Source organism: Leuresthes tenuis, unplaced genomic scaffold (assembly GCF_036924035.1).
Source record: "Leuresthes tenuis unplaced genomic scaffold, fLeuTen1.0.hap1 SCAF_20, whole genome shotgun sequence".
Taxonomy (NCBI): domain Eukaryota; kingdom Metazoa; phylum Chordata; class Actinopteri; order Atheriniformes; family Atherinopsidae; genus Leuresthes; species Leuresthes tenuis.
Window position 1 is genome coordinate 8,050,842 of NW_027325374.1, and position 19,443 is coordinate 8,070,284.

Sequence of the window (19,443 nt, forward strand, 5' to 3'; positions counted from 1 at the left end):
CCATGTAGCTGCATGTGCACTTTTTGTATGTTCATACACATATAACCTCTCTGTAGATTGTAAGTGGAAAAGCAGGGGAGAAAGAGAGGCTCAGAGGGGAGGATGAACTCTGGGCTCTCCCTATTGTCAACCAGGGCTATTTGAAGTTACACATAACCCAGTTACAGGGAAACCACTGAGTGTGAGCTTATGTGAGCACATGCATGTGGAGTTTTACAAAAACTGAAAGAAAAGAGACAGAGATGAATGGGGAGAAAGGTGGAGAGAGTGAATGAGAATGGAAAATAGAGGTCAGTGGAAGAGTTGGAGACAGAGGGAAGGAATGAAGTGAATGGGAGAGAGAGGAGAAAGCGCAGCCAACAGTAAAAGAGAAGGAGCAAAAGATTTCTGAAAGATCACAGCTTCTTTCTTTTACAGAGACATATAGATATACTTCTCGCCTTGATGTTTGCTTTAAAGAGAGGGAGACAGCATGAGAGACAGGCTATTGTCCTCAGGGACAGTATCAGCTCTTTGTTCAGCTTGCTTGACACTGGTGTCACCATCACCAAGCCACACTAACCCACAGCAGGGAGAGAGAAAGACAGTGACAACTAAATGCCAAAAATGTGTCAAATGATGGCATATTATTTTCATCCAACACTGAGGTCAGTTTTTGAATAGTGGAACGTTGAGAATTCTTCACAGCTGAGGGAAATAAAGAGGATCATAAACTAGAAAACAAATGAGGCTAATGAGAAATGGGCAAGATGCTGATGCTCTGAATTACTGCGGAGACTTTGAACATTCAGGACCTGATGATGAAAACAAATAAATATGTGAACTCTAACTGAGGCCCCATTTTACACGGTGTGTCTGTTTTTGTGTGCTTTTTGGCACCTTGGTAACTTTGACGGGAACCATTTGATGCTATAACATCTGATAATCTGAGGTTAGTCCACTTTAAGAGCTATTTCACACAGTTTCTTGTTTTGGCAACTTTGTTTGAAGAAGACCATGTGATTCCAACACAACATCTGCATTATCTTCTGCCGGACCTTGCGTTGAGGATTTTCGTGTTCTAAAAAATATATCCAGATTAGTATGGAAAAACCTAACTGCATGCAATCATGTCATGAACACCATCCAGCACCTTTGAGATAGCTGTCAGCCAGGCCTTGTCACTCACCAGTGGCTAACCTTGCTAATGCTCTTGTGGGAGAGTCGGGGCAAATCCCTGCAGCCAGGTTCCAAAATATGGAAGGCCTGTTGCTCTAACAGCAGTGCATCTTGCACATGTTTTTTGAATGAATAACATGGGTGTCACGTGCAGATGTTCACATACTTTTGGACAAGTTAGACAGTGTTTCAAAACCCTCTGTTCGTCCACCCTAAAATCAGTATATTTCTTAATGTAGCGTTGTCTGTGCGTCTTTCATCAAAACAATAATGAGTCGCTGAAAACATACCTTTGAAAACCTATTTCAGTATGAAAACTTATACCCCCTCCCGGAGTTGGATTAAGCTGGTATAGAAAATTGATGGATGTATGGGTGGATTTCTGACATATTTGTTTTTATTAAATAGCTTTACTTTAATAAATAGCCATGTGGCCAAGTTAGAAAGTGTTTCAAAACCCTCCGTCTGTCCACCCTAAAATCAGTATATTTTTGGCTACCCGAATCAGTCATACAGCTATGATCAGTTACAGCTACTACAGCTGTAACTGATCATAGCTGTGATAAAAAATCTAATTGCCTAAAATGTGGATTGTTATTAAATGTTATTATAACCCAGTACGGAACACAGTGAAATTGTCTCGTTGTAGAGAGAAGGTTTGATCCATGCACCACACATGCGCCACTGTTGAATGTTGATTTGATCGAGAGGCAGCATGACAGGCGAATGTGGGGGAATGTTTTTTTTCTGTTTTTTTGCAGAATGTTAACATGAATCATTGTGATGTGGATCAAAGAACAGGAATCACAGTGCACCAGGGACCAAACAAGCATCTGAGCCATCCTCCAGAATCTGTCCTGAGATAAACCTCCACAAACATCACATATGTCACTTTATGAGCTCAGAAAAAGCTGAAAAAATTAAAGGAAAGTAATAAAAAGAGAAAAGACAAGGGAAAAGCGCTGAGTGCCATTGTTTGGTAATATAAAAGCATCACATACAATATAGTTTTTGCAGCGTTGGTAATCACCAGAAAAATAATAGTTATCGTAACATCAATATTGAGAGTATAGCAGAACCATAAAAACAGCTGTCTGTCTTCAGTGCTCCCAGTTGAGCCCTCGTCTGCTTCTATCGATCCATAAGTAATTATCTGCTGTCACACGGATGCACACATCCATTATAAATGGGAAAAAAAAGCATTTTAACATCCAAATACATCCCTTTAGAATTTGACTCCATTACACCTAACTCCCGTTCATTAATGCTTTCTCAAGTAGTTTTAGGGTCGATTTTCCAAAACCATTTGATAACTTATACTGTGCTGTTGCACACCTATACCTCACTTATTTCCACTCACTTGTGGGAGCAAAGAGAAGAAAGATATTTTTATGAAATTAATATGGTCTAATGGCACTGCAATGTGTTGCTTGTGTTCTCAATATTTGATTTAGGGCAGCATAGTAGATAAGAGGATTTGTGGGGCACTATTTTCAGTGGCCGATTGATATATTTTCTGTTCTAGTTAGTAATTTAAGTAGGAGGATGGTGCATGTGAGATGTAGTCACAGTATAATTTATTGTTCACCATGATGTGTTTGCACTATATACTGTACATTCTAAAATGCAGAATCATTGGACAATATTGGGGTCATTTTTAGCTGTGGAGAAGTAGCACTAAATAGCACTGTACTGTGGTGTGTTTGCCAATGTGTTTGTTCTGCCTCTTAATGTAATATAGAAACAAGAAACAAAAGAAATGAAAAGAATTCATATATCTACACTAAAACTCGATTCTTCATAGCGTATTAAGGAATTGAGTCATCACCCAAACCTTCACAGCAACACTGTTTCTGTTTTTTCAGCTCTTATAAAGTGTTTCACAAATTGTAATATTATTTCATACATTTGATTTACTTTACAGTTCTTTCCGACCAGTTTTGAAAGCTTAAAAACCTTTCAAACCGTAGTAAAATTTTAAATGTTCTGGGTCCAAAAGTGCTGTTTCACTAAAATGATTAGAAACCGTATCCTCCTTTATTTTCAATAACAACACTGTGTCTATACAAACTTTGAAATAAATTATACATTTGATTCCTCAAGGTAACAGACGCCCATCTTTGATACTTTTTCTCCATGGGTTACACAGTGGACATGAATGGGACATTATCTGTAGCTGTCACAACCTGGAAAAAGTCCCATGCAGTCATCAGTCTCATGCATTTTTTAATCAGGTCTTTTAATTGAGAAACCATGTAGATTGTTATCTTCAAACTAATTCTGACCAATGACAGAAGTCAAAAGCTCAATTTAATTAAATCTATTTCAGTTTAAGTCATAAGCCCCTTTCACACTGCTTTTCATTAATGTGTTGACTAGTGAGCAAGTTGGTGTCATGTGTGAATTACTCGACAATGCTTATCTGTAACATTTTATGATGGCAGTCTGACGAGATCGGACCTGCTGCTGTCCCATTAATGGACAGAAACCCACAGCAGTGGCAGGTTAATGTGACACATGATTAGCTGTTAGGAGGAATCCAAGAGATCCTTTTTATGAAATGAATAAATAAATAACTGCTCCTTCTTTGGCTTCAAGCACTGAGTGATGGAACTCTAGCTGAAGCTTTTGCTCTCTGTGTGACTGTATATTTTCAACTGTGTCCATTATGTTCAACTCAATGCTGCATTTTTTTTTTTAGCTCAATATGAATTGTCATTGCAAAACAATGTGTTGTTATGAGAAAACTGTAACCCTAGTAGGACTTGCAGAGTTTAGTGCTGTGCTGCAGCTTCTCCTCTGACAAACAGCAGTGACTGTGCAGAGACAGTGTCCTCAGGTGAGGTAAACATCATGTTTTTTCTCGAGTTTAAAACAGCTACACTGTTACTGTCATGCTCTTAAACGCTCATGAGTGTAGCACTGACTTTTCAATAATCTTAAACATGGAGTAAAGTTATATTTTTGGCTTCTATGTTTTACACAGCCGCTGTGTGTTTGGCATGCAACAGTAAAGTGTTATGTGACTCTTTAAAGACTATTACATTATATACCTCACTGCACGGAGGGTGAGGAACATTAACAGAAAAGTTACCAATGTCTAAGTGACTGAATGCCATTGGTTTAACAGACCAAAGCCATTAATGTTATGTAGCTAATGCGTAAAGAGGGCTATAAAATATCAAATCATTGCATAAGTCCTCTCAGGGTGCTTTACCATGACCTCATAACCTTACAGTGTTACAGAGAGAAACCCAACCTTTAGCAAGCTCAAAGTCAGCCTGGACTGATTTCCACAGGTTAAACTATGAGGTCATGCAGACGACACACACAGACACGCACTCATTCTGGTTGTGCATCTAGTGTCCTCACCTCAACATCAGACAGGGAAAATCTCCTCAGTGTGTGGTCGCTGTCAGGGCTGCATCCACAAAACCTGATCTCCGTATGCCTTCTAGTGCAGGGTCAGGGAATTTGATTGACTTGTGCCTTGACTCACTCTGGCTTCCAGGAAGTCTCCACCATCAATACACATCATCATCACTCGCCGGGCTCAGTGTGTGAAAGAGAGTGTGTGTGTGTTGTGCTTGCTCTCTCAACCAGTGCAGCACAGTGTGTCTTTCTGTTAAATCACATGGTTCGGCTTTTCCCCCACATGCCTGCTGCTTGGCCTATTTCCATGGTAACTAGCCGAAGATGTGGGGACACACATACAAACACACGTACACGCATACACATGCACACAGAGTCCACATAAACAGCGCTTGTCGAGGGCTTGCCACAGCGATTTCAGCTGTGTGTGGCTGTAGGGTGCAGTCAGAGAGAGGATGTGTGATCACACACTCCACACGGGCTCAGCGGGATACACACACATACACACACATACGCACACTGTATGCTGAGACAGAAGCTCAGGATGCTGCTCTGTAGAGGAAAAATGGCACACAGTGGCATGCCAGGCAAATCCCTTTATAAATCCTCTGCCAATTTGGATTTGTTTGTTAATGGATGATAGATAGATAGATAGATAGATAGATAGATAGATAGATAGATAGATAGATAGATAGATAGATAGATAGATAGATAGATAGATAGATAGATAGATAGATAGATAGATAGATAGATAGATAGATAGATCGATCGATCGATAGATAGATAGACAGATCCCCCTGTACTTACATTCCACAACCTCATCATCCCAGCTCCCCTATCCCATGTGGCCATCACCATAGCGACAGCCCACGCTTCTTACCTGCTCGCTGCAGCATCCCTGCGCCCTCTGGCCTTTCGCCAAGGGGGTGCTGTGGCATTAATGCAGCCTGGCTATCGGGTGAGGGAGCTTTGCCAAAAGTGGGGAAGCTATAGGGGAAGGAAACAAGGAAGGGAGGGTGGAGGGGGCACTGCGGATCTATTAGCTGCTGCCCTGTGGTGTTTTGCAACTTCATGTACACACACTCACTTACACACATTGTAGGGTGACAAATACATGTAAATTGCCTTTTTAAATGATCACACACTTGCTTAGAAGCTATCCATTGTAATGCTTGAGCATAGTAATGTCCTTGAGTACAGATTATGAAATGACATAACAGATTTCTCCAAATGGTTCCTGTGTCATATCACTGATGAAATGTTGCCCTCGTAGATATTGCACTTATGTGATGATTTACACAATTTGTGGTGCAAAAGCTACAGTACCTTGCCACCCAGCTCCTGGTGCAGGCCATGGTCATCTCCCGCCTTGACTACTGCAATGCTCTCCTAACTGGTCTCCCTGCCTGTACTATGAAACCTCTGCTGATGGTCCAGAACACGGCGGCGTGTCTGGTCTTCGATCAGCCTAAAAGAGCACACGTCTCCCCTCAGTTCATTGAACTCCACTGGCTACCCTTAGCCGCCCGCATCAAATTCAAGTCACTGATGCAAGCCTACAAAGTGCTCAATGGAACGGCTCCCATCTACTTGAATGCTCTTGCAAAGGCTTATGTCACAACTCGGTCCCTCCGTTGGTCCCAGGATTGTCATCTAGCAGCTCCTACACCACGCCTAAGACAATCCAAACTCTTTTCATGTGTCGTCCCACGATGGTGGAATGACCTACCGAGCGCTACCAGAACAGGGGCGTCCCTGTCTATCTTCAAGAAACTCTTGAAAACCCAGCTCTTCAGAGAGCATCTCCTATCCTAGCACTTACTTTGTACTTCCCTATACCCTCTATCTCTGCACTTTATCTTTCTGCACTTCCCTCTATGCCTGCACTCTATCTCTACCCTGTCACCTCTGACAGAGTCGGACTAGTGGGTTCCTTCTATGTAGTTTATTGTTAGCTTTTTATATAGCTTGTGATATCTTCATTTGTAAGTCGCTTTGGATAAAAGCGTCTGCTAAATACATAAACATACACATAAACATAAACACCTTATAGAATTTCTTAAAGCTCTAGCAGTTGATTTCAGGCCACAGGATGGCAGCAAATAATCCAAGAATCTATCAGTGGCAAGGTAATAACAGGAGAAATATACCTTTATTGATCAGGCGTTATGCTGTTAAGCAAATAATTAAACAAGTGGATATATAACCATACGTTAGCACCACTGAATGGATTTGTATCATAGTGATTCAGACTCATTTGAGATAATATCACCGATCAATCTCAGTTTGATTGCCTGAAGATGAAGCAATTCACATTTTAAAGTTCTGTAAAAGCAGCTTACTGGACAGCAAATCAGCTCAATACACCAAGAAATCATTATTATTTACTAGTTTTCATAAAGGTGGAGAAGCAGCTTTCTGTTGCCTGTAGATTGTCTTCTCCATTTACTTAAAAGAATGATCTGAGATTTGAGTCTTAAAATCTCTGACAGTTATATGACAATAATGTAAATTTTCTTCAAGCAACAAAACAACCCAGGAGGGCAGCATTCCTGTAGATCCACCACATCACTGACTTAAAAAGGTGTCATAGCTAATGTATTAGCAAACTGAAACACTTAGCAGATATGGAACTACAGCTTTATTCAAGCCATTCATCTGTTTAATGGCAAAAACTGACATTATTGCTTTTTTTCTTATCTTATTTCTTGTTCTCTTGTAAATTCTGACAAAGCATGTGAGGCTCTGAAGCTGCAAAATATTCAACTACTATGAGTAGGGTTAGCAAGTAGCCAGTTAGCAACTGACAAGACTGAGCAGTAACCAAACAATAGTTATCCATGCTGAAAATTTATTAGAACCCTCAACATATACTGATCATTGGTTGTTCTGATCTGGCCAGTGCCTGGACCTAACAATTTGAATTAATGTCTTCAGTATACATCATAGGATACACTTTGCAACAGTGTTTTAAAGGGGGGCATTTAGTTGGTATTTTTCATTTTATTTGATATTTGTCATTTCCTAATAAAAAAATTATACAACCCCAACATAATGCAATTCTCATAAACCAATATTTTATTCAGAACAGAAGATCGAAACCCTATCAAATGTTAAGTCTGGAGAAAATGGCATCCATAATTCTCAAGAACTGAAAATCGCCATTCATTCAACCACATAACAGTTTTCCACTTTGCCCCAATCCATTTTATATGAGTTTTGGTCCAGCCCTTTGATTCATGTTCACATATGGCTTCTTATTTTCATGACAGAGCTTTAACCTGCATTTACAGTGAATTATGTTGACAGACAGTGATTTCTGGAAGTATTCCTGAGCCCATACAGTGACTTCCTAGACACCCTTTTATTGCCCCTATCCCAACTTGTGGAGACATGTTGCTGCTATCAAATTTATGATAAAATAATGTTTCTCATGAAAAAGTAAAAATTTCTATGCTCTCTTGTGGAGATTTGATGAGATTTTAAAGTCATTGCATTTAGTTTTTAGTGCAATATTACACTACATCACAACGTTTTTAGTAAATCCAAATCAACTTCTCATATGCTGCAGTTATACATTTGACTCCAAAACACATTGTATTTGTTGTTTTTTAGTACTGATGAGAGTTTGAACTTACTAAAGGTGGTTTGCTAGGTGTTCTGAATGCTAACAGGTTTGCCTTTGTGTCTTTTAGACAAAGTGAAAGGGGAGAAGAAGAAAGCGGCGGAGTCCCCACATGGGAGCAGCAGTACTGTCTAATCTACTTTTATCTGACAGAATCAGCAAGAATACGCTTTGGAAACACTCTCATGTCTTCAAATACAGACTTTTAAGTCCACGGAGCTAAAAACAGAAAAACAAAAAGCCAACGGCTGGCTCTTACAAGTGAACAGATTTTAAAGTAAAAACTCAGCAGAAGAGGGGGAGGGTTGTATGGGTACCAAATCTCCAACTAAGACACATCGCATCTCCTCAGACCACAACTGCCTCCTCCCTCCTCTTCATCCTTCCATTTCCTCCTCCTCTACTCTTTTCTCATTCTCCCTCTTTCTCGCTGATGGGAGTGACATAGAGGCCGTCACTTGGTCTTCTGCCCCGCCCCTTCTCCGCCTTGCCGTGGAAACGGGAGCGTCCAGGTAGTGATGTCGTGGAAGAGGAACTACTTTGCTTCGGGTGGTGGAGCAGCTGGCGGGGTGCAGGGGCTGGTGACCCCAAGAACCATGACCTCCATCGCACCGAGCAAAGGCTTGAGCAACGAGCCGGGACAGAACAGCTGCTTCCTCAACAGTGCTCTGCAGGTCAGTTGGATATACTCACAAATACAGGGCAAACAGAAAGCATTAGGAGATAAATATCGTTTTTCTTGACCAGCCAAGTTAGTCACCTGATCTCAATCCACTGCTTGGGTCAGTTAGTTTTAGTTAGGTGCATTTAGGCATCAATTTTGTTGAAGAATCGTATCATAATGTAGTTTAAAGTCTCTGTTTGGATACCTTTAGAACAGAGGGATCAAAAAGTGGGGCTGCAGTGCAGACCTTTTAGAGCATAATTAGAGTTGTCTCCTGTTTGTTGGCCCTCAGTCAAATATATGTATATGTATATATATACTGCACTGCCCAAATATTCACTGAGTGGGTAGTAACATAGATGGAAATGTGCAATCTGTGACAAACTCCATACTTAGAAATTAAGTTTCATCTTTACAATGTAGAATTCTCTGAGTCTTGGGCATTATTGCCAAAAATAGCTACAGTCATTGTGTATTGTCTATATTTGATTGATTTCCCCTAATATGCATATCCAAACACACAATAGCCCTAACCATCCATGCCTCACCCTGCAGTAAATTGCAATCAAGACATCACAGGGATGAGATTAGCTCCATGTTAATGGGTTTTTGCGTGTTTTGGTGAGTTTTGGCATGAGTGCTTGTCTGACCTCTGTGTGGACTTCCAGTGTGTTTGGGAAGATGCCTACACTGCGCCGCTACTGCTGCATCTCCTTTTCCTCTTCACACACACACTCATGAAGACTCTCCTCCCTCCTCCCAAGACATCCAGCTGGCACACACTATACACACACACACACACACACATAAATGCCTCTTGACTACTTCACTTGAAAGAGGGAGAGGGGAGGAAGGGAGAGAGGTTAGAGTAAGCTGAAAAGGGAGGGGGTGTTTGGGCAGAGGCTTAGGGAGAGTCGAGGAGAACAGAGGTATAGATGCAAAGAGGAAAAGTTGCAGAGGGAGGAGAAGAAAAGAAACAGGGATGAGGAGTATACAGTATGAAAAATCCGAGGAGAAGACTCAAGGAGATACTGCAAGAAGAAACAGAGGAATTAAAGAGCCCAGTAAGGTAAGAGAAATAATCGAGTGTTTGTGGAAAGAAAAAGAGGAGAGACAGAGGGGAGAAGAGGAAAAAGTAAAGAGAATGAAAAGACAAAGTGAAGGACATGAAGTTTTCTTGTAAGATGAAGAAACCGCCTCAACAAAGGCATACGAAGCAGCTCCAGTGGTGAAAGAAGTGGGCCACCTCAAGGACACATGTACACACTCATGCACACACACAGGCGGGTGTTTAGCAGGACACAGATAAGCGAGGATAAACTGAGAGAAAAAACTGAGCTGCTTTTGGCAGGGCATTTCTGTGTGTGCGTGTTCATGTGTGCATAATGTATCTGCTCGTATTATCTGTGTGTGTTTGCGTTTGGGTTTGGCCCGAGTGGTAAGGTTCCAAAGTTTAAAGCTTGGACAGACTTTATTTTGTGGATTTGTTTGTTAATTTTTGCTTTAAAATTTAAAACATGCACAAGCCACATGTTAAATTGTGTTAACACTCATTTGTTTACATCTAAAAATTGCTTTGATTCGTCTGAGCAACAATCAGAAACTGAAAGATGTTCCATTTGTAAAGTTTTAAAGGCAAGAAATACAGAAAATTCTTAAAGTAGCATTTCCCAACATAAAATATTTTGGTATTAGCCTTTATGAATCAGTTTATGATCATAAAAATGGCATCATTAACTCACAGCACAAAAGCTCTGCTCTGCTCATCACTCTATAACTAACGAACTGATAGTAAGTGCAACACTCTCCTGCCCCTCAGGGCCCCTTTGGCCAGGAAGTTAACCCAGTGCTGCTGCAGTGGAGCTGCTGTGTGGCAGCAGCAGCATCAGCAGCAGCATCAGCAGCAGCATCAGCAGCAGAGATGTTTGTTCTGTGAGAATTTGTGTAATAAGAGAGAGGAGAGGTGCTGTGAGGTGAAGTGTTTATACTAGCTCAGCAACTTTTCAAAACATTGGTAAAAATAAAATGGATAACGGAGGTGTAGAATAGGCTGGCTTTGATGAGTTCACGCATCAGGCAGCAGCGTGTGTGTTTGTGGATGTTTGTGTATGCGTCTTATAGCATTACGGTTAAGCAATATCTCAATCGTTTTCCTTATTTTATGAAAACTGATGATCAGAGACATCAGTGCTTCCTGTAGAGTTCTGCCATTAAAAGTCAACTGCAATTTAGATCATTAAAAGTTTCAAAACTGTGTCGATGAACACGTTTTCTTATAATGTGTTTACACTGGCTTTCCAACAACTGTATTGATAAAGTCATGGGAGATATTCTTTTATTGATTCTGTGTTGGATTGTGTGAAGTAATTTATGCAAAGCTGCAGTCTCCTGCAGTGTGGATCAGTAGTAGAGAGTGTAAGTGAATTTCCAGTATGCGACAAAGCAAAACAGTTAAGAGTTAAATTGAGTTAAACTTCTGTGGTTTGCTCCAGGGATATTTACTGAGCACACATCCTATAATTATGGTCACTTTATCCTGTAGAGTGTTGAACCTGGTAGAAGCGTATAACTGCAGACATTGAGAAAGACGCAGGGTTCAACATGAACAGCCAATCCCAGCGCTAGCACAGAAACAGACTACCATGCAGGCTTACCCCTACCATTAGGAATTGATTCACAAGGACATATTTTGACCAGAATTGATTTGAGTAGGTTTCCATTTATAGAGTGGCACTGCATTAGAATCAACATCAATTTTCTGACAAACTGCCTCATTCTGTGAAGTCATGGCCTGCTTTATTGTGTCCATTAAGAGGCTTACATTCGAGCTTCCCAAAATGTTCAGTATTAAATGGGAAAACTAGCTGTAGAATCACCGTGTTTATGCTTTTTATGTCCTTCGTTCGTGCATGTGCCGCAGTCTGGAGATCACAGCTAATTTAGCATGAAAAGTCTCAGTAGAAAAGAAAACAAAAAGAGAATGTATTACATTTCCCCCCTCGTCATGGGTGTGTGGCCATAAAAGAGCAAAAATACATACAATTCTACGTCAATATAAACAGAGTGAAATGGTCTTGTAAAACTACTATGTTTTCATGAACGAATTCAAGGTGAGAGATTAATTTGGAGGTCAGTTTATGGTCAGATCTGAGAAGATCAAATGGAGGAAAGAGCAGGTAGTAAATGTACATATCTTACCATGGCACAAAATATCTGTAGTGAGAAGTGACAGAGAGATAACAGAGGTCAAAAGAAAAAAAATAAAGACTTGGCTGCTACAATTCCAACGGTAATGTGTGATAAACAAAAAACACAGAAAAAGAGGTGTGGTGGTAATAGGAGACCAGAACAGGAGGAAGTAGGGACATGGAGTGCAGGGATCACCTACTGAGAGCCGCGTGAGGCAGGTAGCGTCGAGTTATTCACATTTCAAAGATCTGCTGAATGACTTCTCTGAAGTGCTTGTTTGAATGTGATTGGTGGAAAAGTTGCATCAGTTGATTTGAAGCAACTGTGTCTGAAATTCTCTTCCTGATTGTTTACTGAAAAGATCGAAAATGCCTGTCACTCCTCTACAGTTATATGGTGGTGTTTGAAAATATGCATTTTTAGTCATTTGCTTTGACCATTTATGTAAAAACATCAGTCACTAAATTATTCACAACTGATGTCTCTAGTTAGGTTTCTTAAAAAAACATCTAGTCAGGTTTTACAGAGTAACCAACAGAACCTTTTATCAGTATTAATCTATGAACAAATTCTTTAACTTTTACATCCTCAAACCATGACTGAAATACAGATTAAAATAGTCCCACAAAGGAATAGAAAGAAGTCACTTAGTTAGTTGAATGTTACTAAACATTTGCTAAACATTGAAACTGAGTGTTGTTGAGAGCAACATCTTATTTTTTACAAAGGTTTGGAAACAAGATACGCACACATAACATGCACTAGATTATACAACGGAGTTGCCACTAAGGCCCTTTTCACAGTGAATGAAAAACCCCAAACATCTGGCTTTTGTTTTCATTTGAAAAAGGTTCGACCAGCATTCATTCCAGGGTCAGATGAAGAGGTATAAATCCCCACCAGCTGCATTCAGCAGTGATGGAAATGTGACACTATGGTGACATGCTAATCTTACCTTTTTTGCAGCGCGATATTACAATCAAATCAACAGTTGCTGTGATGGTGGGAATGATGGCTTGTCATCAGTGTTGATAACTTATGTGACCCGTTTTTTTCCCATCTCAGATCAAACTCCAGTCTGTCTCATGATGCAGTAAATCATGAAATAGGCATGGAAGGAAAACCATGTTACGCATACAGATGAAATATTGAATTCTGTATATTTTTTGTGACACCCTGCACGACTCTCAAAGTGTTTTCCATCCAAGCGCCACGTCTTGTGTCAGTTGCAGATGGAGCGTGAGTGGTTAGTCCTGTAGGTTAAAAAAGACATTTCTAGGTCTGCAGAGTGGCAGCCTGTTTCAGGGCAAGTCATGTTCTCCAGTGGTCTAATCTAGACCAAAAATAATTCTAAATGCCTAAATCTAACCAAACAGAGTCAAAATGAGAGTATGTAGAGAGTGAAACAAATGAATGAAAGTGTAAAACTAATTGTAGTCTGGATTACTGGTCCCTATAGGAGAACCTCAGCTCAAACAGTCCATGTGATGCTTACATTTTTTCATGTCCATGTAAAGTAAATAAATGAACAAAATTGCGTTTTAGAATACAACTCAGTGGATTTACTGAAACCTCCTTTTGAGCAGTGCTCAAACCTCATTCAGTCATTGTTGAACTTAGAATAAAATATCTAAAACAATAATCAACATGATAATGTCACTGATCTCATGCTGCTTTCTAAATGGTGCATAGTGCATACTTTGTTTTACGGGCTACACAGTGCATTGTCTGTCACACACAGCAATGTGGAACTCAGTAGCCACTTACTGCTGACTGCTCTACTTCCTGAGCTACAGTAACCCAGGGGCAGAGCCAATGTGTGGACATGGCCACCTACCCTCTTAGACCTGGCCAGGCCTCTGGCCATTACGTACTACCAATAGGGAAATCTTCTCATGTATTTATAGCACTAGAGTTGCATCTTGAAAGTCTTGGTTTCTCATTAAATCAATCAGGCTTCATTTGTCTTACACTTCATACAAAGTGAATGTTACACAATTTGCTTTATAGAGTCCAAAGCAAAATTCAGCAAAAACAATAAAAAGAAGCATTAAAGCCAATATTTCCAAACTCTCTACTCCATCCCCTCCAATTCGTCTCCAAGCCCAAAGCAATAAATGTGGACCGAATAAAAAACAAACAATACAGGGGACTAAAGAACTGAGTAAACACAATTTTATTATTATTATTTGGTTCTAATAAATCTTGTATATTTGCTATGAGGAAACACCAAGGGCAGACAAAGCCATTCAAAAAATGGTGAAGTCTAAAATCCTGAAAGAAAATGAACAGACCACAAACTAGTAAAATCAAATCAAATAAAAAGAAAAACACATTTTGTTTATGCACTGCATTACAGGAAATAAATAGAAATAAATAGACAAACCACACAGTAAAACAAATAAATGAAAATGAACATATAAAATGAATAGAATTCCTTTGGAGACCAGCCAAAGAAATAAAATAAAAATGAACCCATATACACAGAAGTAAAGCTAGCTGAGATTGATGAATTCAACAATGAATGAATAAAAATAATTGAGCTAAGCAATGCTTACACTTAATTGTTTTATGTGGTCTAAATGGAAAATTTTCATGATTTTTTAACAACAATTCTGAAAACTTAAGATCAGAATCACCCGAGGGTTATACAAACATGGAGTCCTTCTCCAGGGCAGTCACGCCTGCATATGTAAAGAATAATGATTAAAAAAAAACTATATAACCAACAGGTTTGGGCCGGAAAAACAATAATGCCACGTAGTTTTCTGAGCCACTTCGATGAGAGTGATGGTCTCAGCCTGGACACCTCTATAAACATTTCCTGAACATGCCTTAAGTAAGTAGAACTTTAAAGGCAGGTTGTTGATATTGAACTAAAGTGGATATATGCAGATACAGTACCTGTCAAAAGTCTGAACACACCCACTCATTAAGAAAAAAAATATGTAGCTGTGCTCAGACTTTTTCAACTTTTACTTCTGGCCTGGAAGATTCACCACATGAGTACCTGAAAGAGAATATGTATTTTATCTGCAGCTTATCATGTTGCATGGTCTCATGCATTCTCTGTAGTCTTTAGTTTACAGAGAGAAGTAACTGTTGACTGATTTAAAGCAATGCCTTTATGGCTTATCTACTCTTGTTAAAGTGTAGCATGTTTTAAGAGAAGGGCTAAAGGAAGGACTTAGGGAAGGAATGAACCCTGCTCTGTTGTTCTCTTACCCCAGACTCATCAAAGCTGTTCCGTATCGAATGTAACCTGTCAAACATGAACTGATGGGCCACCTTCTATTACACATATAGATTGTTTTTTATGTTTGACTTATGTGACCGTTTCAGTTGGAGGACTTGATGGTAGAGAAACTCCTGCAGTGTCTCCTTTGATCCTAAGCCAAGGAGAGAAAATTAGTAAAGTAAAAACAAAGGAGGGGGAGGGAAACAAATGGCTCTAATGATCGAAGAGCAGTGAGAGACAGAGAGAAGGAAATAGAGGGATGTTATTAGAGGAAGAGAAAAGATCTGGATAGATGCTGATAAAGAGGGATGGGTATGGAGAGAGTGTGCCCTCCTTGTGGCTGCTGCAGTGCTGTGCAGGGAGCCAATTCATCACGACCAAACAAACTACAGAGAGAGGCGGAGAAACAGAGAGGAGGGAAAGATAGAATGCATACACTGGCGTCAGCATGCAGTCTGTCATCCATTGCCCCATCTTTCCTCCACTTATCACTCTCTCCTTAACACTCTCACAAAGTGCAGACCTGTATTTTTACGGTTGCCACACATTCTAGTTTTGTGCACTTGTCTTTTGCTTCCATGTAAATCTACAACTGTATGTCCCCTAAGTGTGTATGTAGTTTAGTGTGTTCTGCAGATCTCAGTCGAATTCTAAGGGACATTTCTCACAATGCTTTCTTTCAGCATGCTGATTTAGTGCATTAAGAGCTCTTTCCTCAAAAAATTGAACAGGAGAGAGTGAGAGAGGGGAAAAGTGATGTTTTACCTCACTTCTCTCCTGCTTTTGACGTCTCTTTAATATCTTTGCACTTTGTGTTGCTAGTTCTCTGCCTGTCTCTCCCGCAGTACTTCTTCCTCTGCCTCTCATTTATTGCCGAAAATTTACAAAGCAGAGAGCACGCTCAGTGGGAGGTGTTGGGAAAAACAATTAGCAGAAAATGGCTGAAAGCCAAACTGAGCTGCAGACTTCAGCGTTGATTCTCAGCAACCATTTTAAATGACAGGAAATCATTTGATTCTGCGATTTTTTTAGCGAAAAATAAACTTATTTGAGCATTTTGTTTTGAGAAAGTGCAGCTTAAAGGGAATTATTGGCTTTCTTACTAAGCAAAGAAGCTTTGAGAAGAGTTGTGAATGTATAAATAGAACTGTACTGAATTTAATTTCCTCAAGTAATTTCATGTAATTGAAAAGTTTACTGTGGTACAGATAGAAGGTCTGCAGTGTCATTTCATTCTGTGTGGAAGTAAGATTAATCAAGACTAATCAAAAAAGCACCACACAGATGAATGAGACTGAGGTTGTCATGGCAATACCTGAACCACACAGTATAAAGATAACTGAGGGGTTCCTCGCTGCAACTGTAACTGTCTGTTTGAGCTCAAATGTAAACTAAAAATATTGCCGAGCAGCTTTGTCACTTTAAACACAACATGGAAGCTAATGGAAGCTTTGTTTGGCTGTTGTGCTCTATCGCACGCTGTGATCTGAGAACCACTCTTCCTGTTGTAGATGGTATTCTGTTTCGATCTTTATCTTCTTCATTAACCTAACTTTAAAAGGAGCACAGCACCTTGACATTACGTTCCTCTCTAAATGTGCCATCACTCATGCCTTCAGTTGTTCTTTCTGACTGCTGTGCACCTTCAAAAATAACCAGAATGAATGTAGTGTTACTATGGCAACCCTGAGCTCTAATGTCATCAAACTAAATAAAGGTCCTCATAGAAACAAGCCTTTCTAACTGGCAACAATTTTATAAACTCTTCCAGGTGGTTATTATGGATAGATTATACTCTTTTCTTGATGAAAGAGACAACCAAAATTGCAGTTTTAGTGGAACTCAAATTTGAGAGGATGCAGTTTAAAAGAGTTTTGGTGACTTTACCCAAAAACAAGATGAAAGACAAGCAATGTCTCCACCTTCTTGGAATAATGAGTACTTTATTCTCCTTTCTGAGTGCTTGTTCAAAGTCATTCCTCCAACATCTAAGACTGTAATTGGCTGGTCGTATTCACTGGGTCAGCAGAAGAGTCGAGTTTTAGGAGATGCACAGAATTCACACAGAATTATTTCTATTCAGCATTACTCAAGTGACTGGTCTGTTCTTTATTGTGTTTCCAATCAAACTCTGTTCCAGCATAACTACATGCTTAAAATGTGATTCAGTGTTTATTCCTTCTGTTTAAAATCTTTGGAGCTAGCACATGTTCAAAGGAATCTGCGCATTCATACTTTTAGTCATTGCTGAGGCAAGATCTCACTAAAAAGCATCATCATCTGAAACACATGTTCATTCAGCTAATGCAAAGAGAGTCTGGAAGGTCTTTCATCATCTGTGACAGACAGTGTGATAGAGCTAAAAAAAAAAAAGCAGTGTAACATTACTGTGGTTTGGTAAATGAACGAACACAGAAGAGGAAGAAAAGGGTTGTAACATTAAGGTACAGTGGGATCAGTGATAAACAATTAACGTGCATTTTGTCTCTCAGGTTTTGTGGCATCTTGACATCTTCCGCAGAAGCTTTCGACAGCTGACCACTCACAAGTGCATGGAGGACTCGTGTATCTTCTGCGCTTTAAAGGTGAAAACACTGTTGTGTTGTGCTTTAACTGTGAATCTAAAGCAGTGTCCATTGCTCCGTTGTGTTTCTCAGTACAACACTGGCAGTTTTTACAATCAGTTTACCACATCCTTCTTCTTCTGTCTAGGTTCACCTCTTTTACACATTAAGAAAATAAGAAATATGAACCCACTGTCATTTACACATTATTAAGTGCATTTTCTCCACTGCATTTAAGAAGAAGACCTTTTACTCTGTTATTTTAAGTTATCTGACACCTAAAGATTTCACTGAATTACTGACAAGCATAAAACAGAACAAAACTTTATAAATCAAATACATACAAAAAATGCAAAAACAAACTAGCTATGTTGATATGAACATGCTCATTTTTAAACTGGAATATTGTGTTAAATTTACTCATCATTTGAGAGTCAATAGATGCCCATTATTAGGTCTAATGCATGAATATATGCTCTGAAGCTCCTGCAAGCCAAAGCAAGTCCAAACTTTTGTCTAGATGCAAGCAGTGGTAGAAAGGAACTATGCCTCTAAACCTGCTGGTAAAAAAAGCAGGGCAGATCTTGCAGCAGGTTATGCGAAACACAATAGTTTTGCTTTATTCCATCAGTAAAGGAGAAATAAAAGTGTTACCACACAAAATTAACAAAAAATGCCTTCTGCATTTATACAGTTCCACTGTTAAAGATACACATTATACACATTATTACTATGTGTGCATCACTAAGTGTTCATAGATTATATCCAGATCTAGAAACATGGATAATGTCAAGATATTACAGCACTGAAAGGAAATCCTGTTATATGATCTCACCTTAGTCAGGTTTCTGACTGCTGACCACTTACAGTATATAGGCACAATGTTGGCTGTAAAAGTGTCACTTAGAGTTCCAAATTTTCACCCCCAGAATTAACTAAATATCTAAGTTTTATTCCTTTTCTTTCCCTCCTCTTACCTTTTTTTAAAATACTTTTTTGTTACAACAGCTGTTGCCAGAAGCTTTACATTTTGGGGATAAGATGATGTGTAAAATGTAAGCAAAAACAGAATGCCATCATTTGCTTATAATTCAAAGCCTTTAAAATGGTACAAAGACATTTTTTTTTTGTTTTTCAAAAACAAATGCTTAGTTTGAACTCAAATCCATCAACCTGTTTCATAAAGTCGTATCTGAGGCAAGTTTACTGCTGTGTTATGTCACAACTTTTAAGAACACTTGGAAATGAAGAGAACAGCTGCTGTAGATTTGAAAGCTAGTTTTTTTTTTTTGTTCTCATAATGCACCAAATATTTTTAGTGGATAACAGGTCTGCACTGCAGGCAGGTTAGATTAGCACCAGGACTCTTTTACAGTTTTCACAATTGTTGAAGAAAACAGGGTCCTTCCTGAAAAAGACAGACAGCATATATTCCAAAACCAGTTCGTTCAGCAGGTAGTCAAAGGTCAAGCCCCCAGTTTTCTCATGTTGACCCAATCCATGAGAACCCAATAACTCACCAATGAAAGAATAAAAGAAGGCTGGAATCTTATGCAGTTTTTAATAGTGCAAACAAACTAATGTTTCAACACTACTGTGTCCTCATCAGAGTCTAAAAATATAATATATCACA

General features: G+C 39.4%; 1 protein-coding gene across 5 annotated transcripts in view; it reads left to right on the forward strand.

Annotated features, from left to right (window-relative positions):
* The window catches only part of usp54b (ubiquitin specific peptidase 54b), a 62,286-nt gene that overhangs the window by 2,541 nt on the left and 40,302 nt on the right, over positions 1 to 19,443 (forward strand). For 4 of the 5 annotated variants that reach the window (XR_011909183.1, XM_072373191.1, XM_072373192.1 and 1 more), the window contains exons 2-3: positions 8,226 to 8,829; positions 17,739 to 17,831. Coding sequence is in view for 4 of the 5 variants with exons in the window: in XM_072373191.1 (XP_072229292.1) it covers positions 8,674 to 8,829; positions 17,739 to 17,831 (249 nt within the window). In the remaining variant the exon portion in view is untranslated. Of the gene's footprint in view, positions 1 to 8,225; positions 8,830 to 9,557; positions 9,889 to 17,738; positions 17,832 to 19,443 lie in introns of those variants that run through there. The other variant, XM_072373194.1, reaches the window with a different exon arrangement.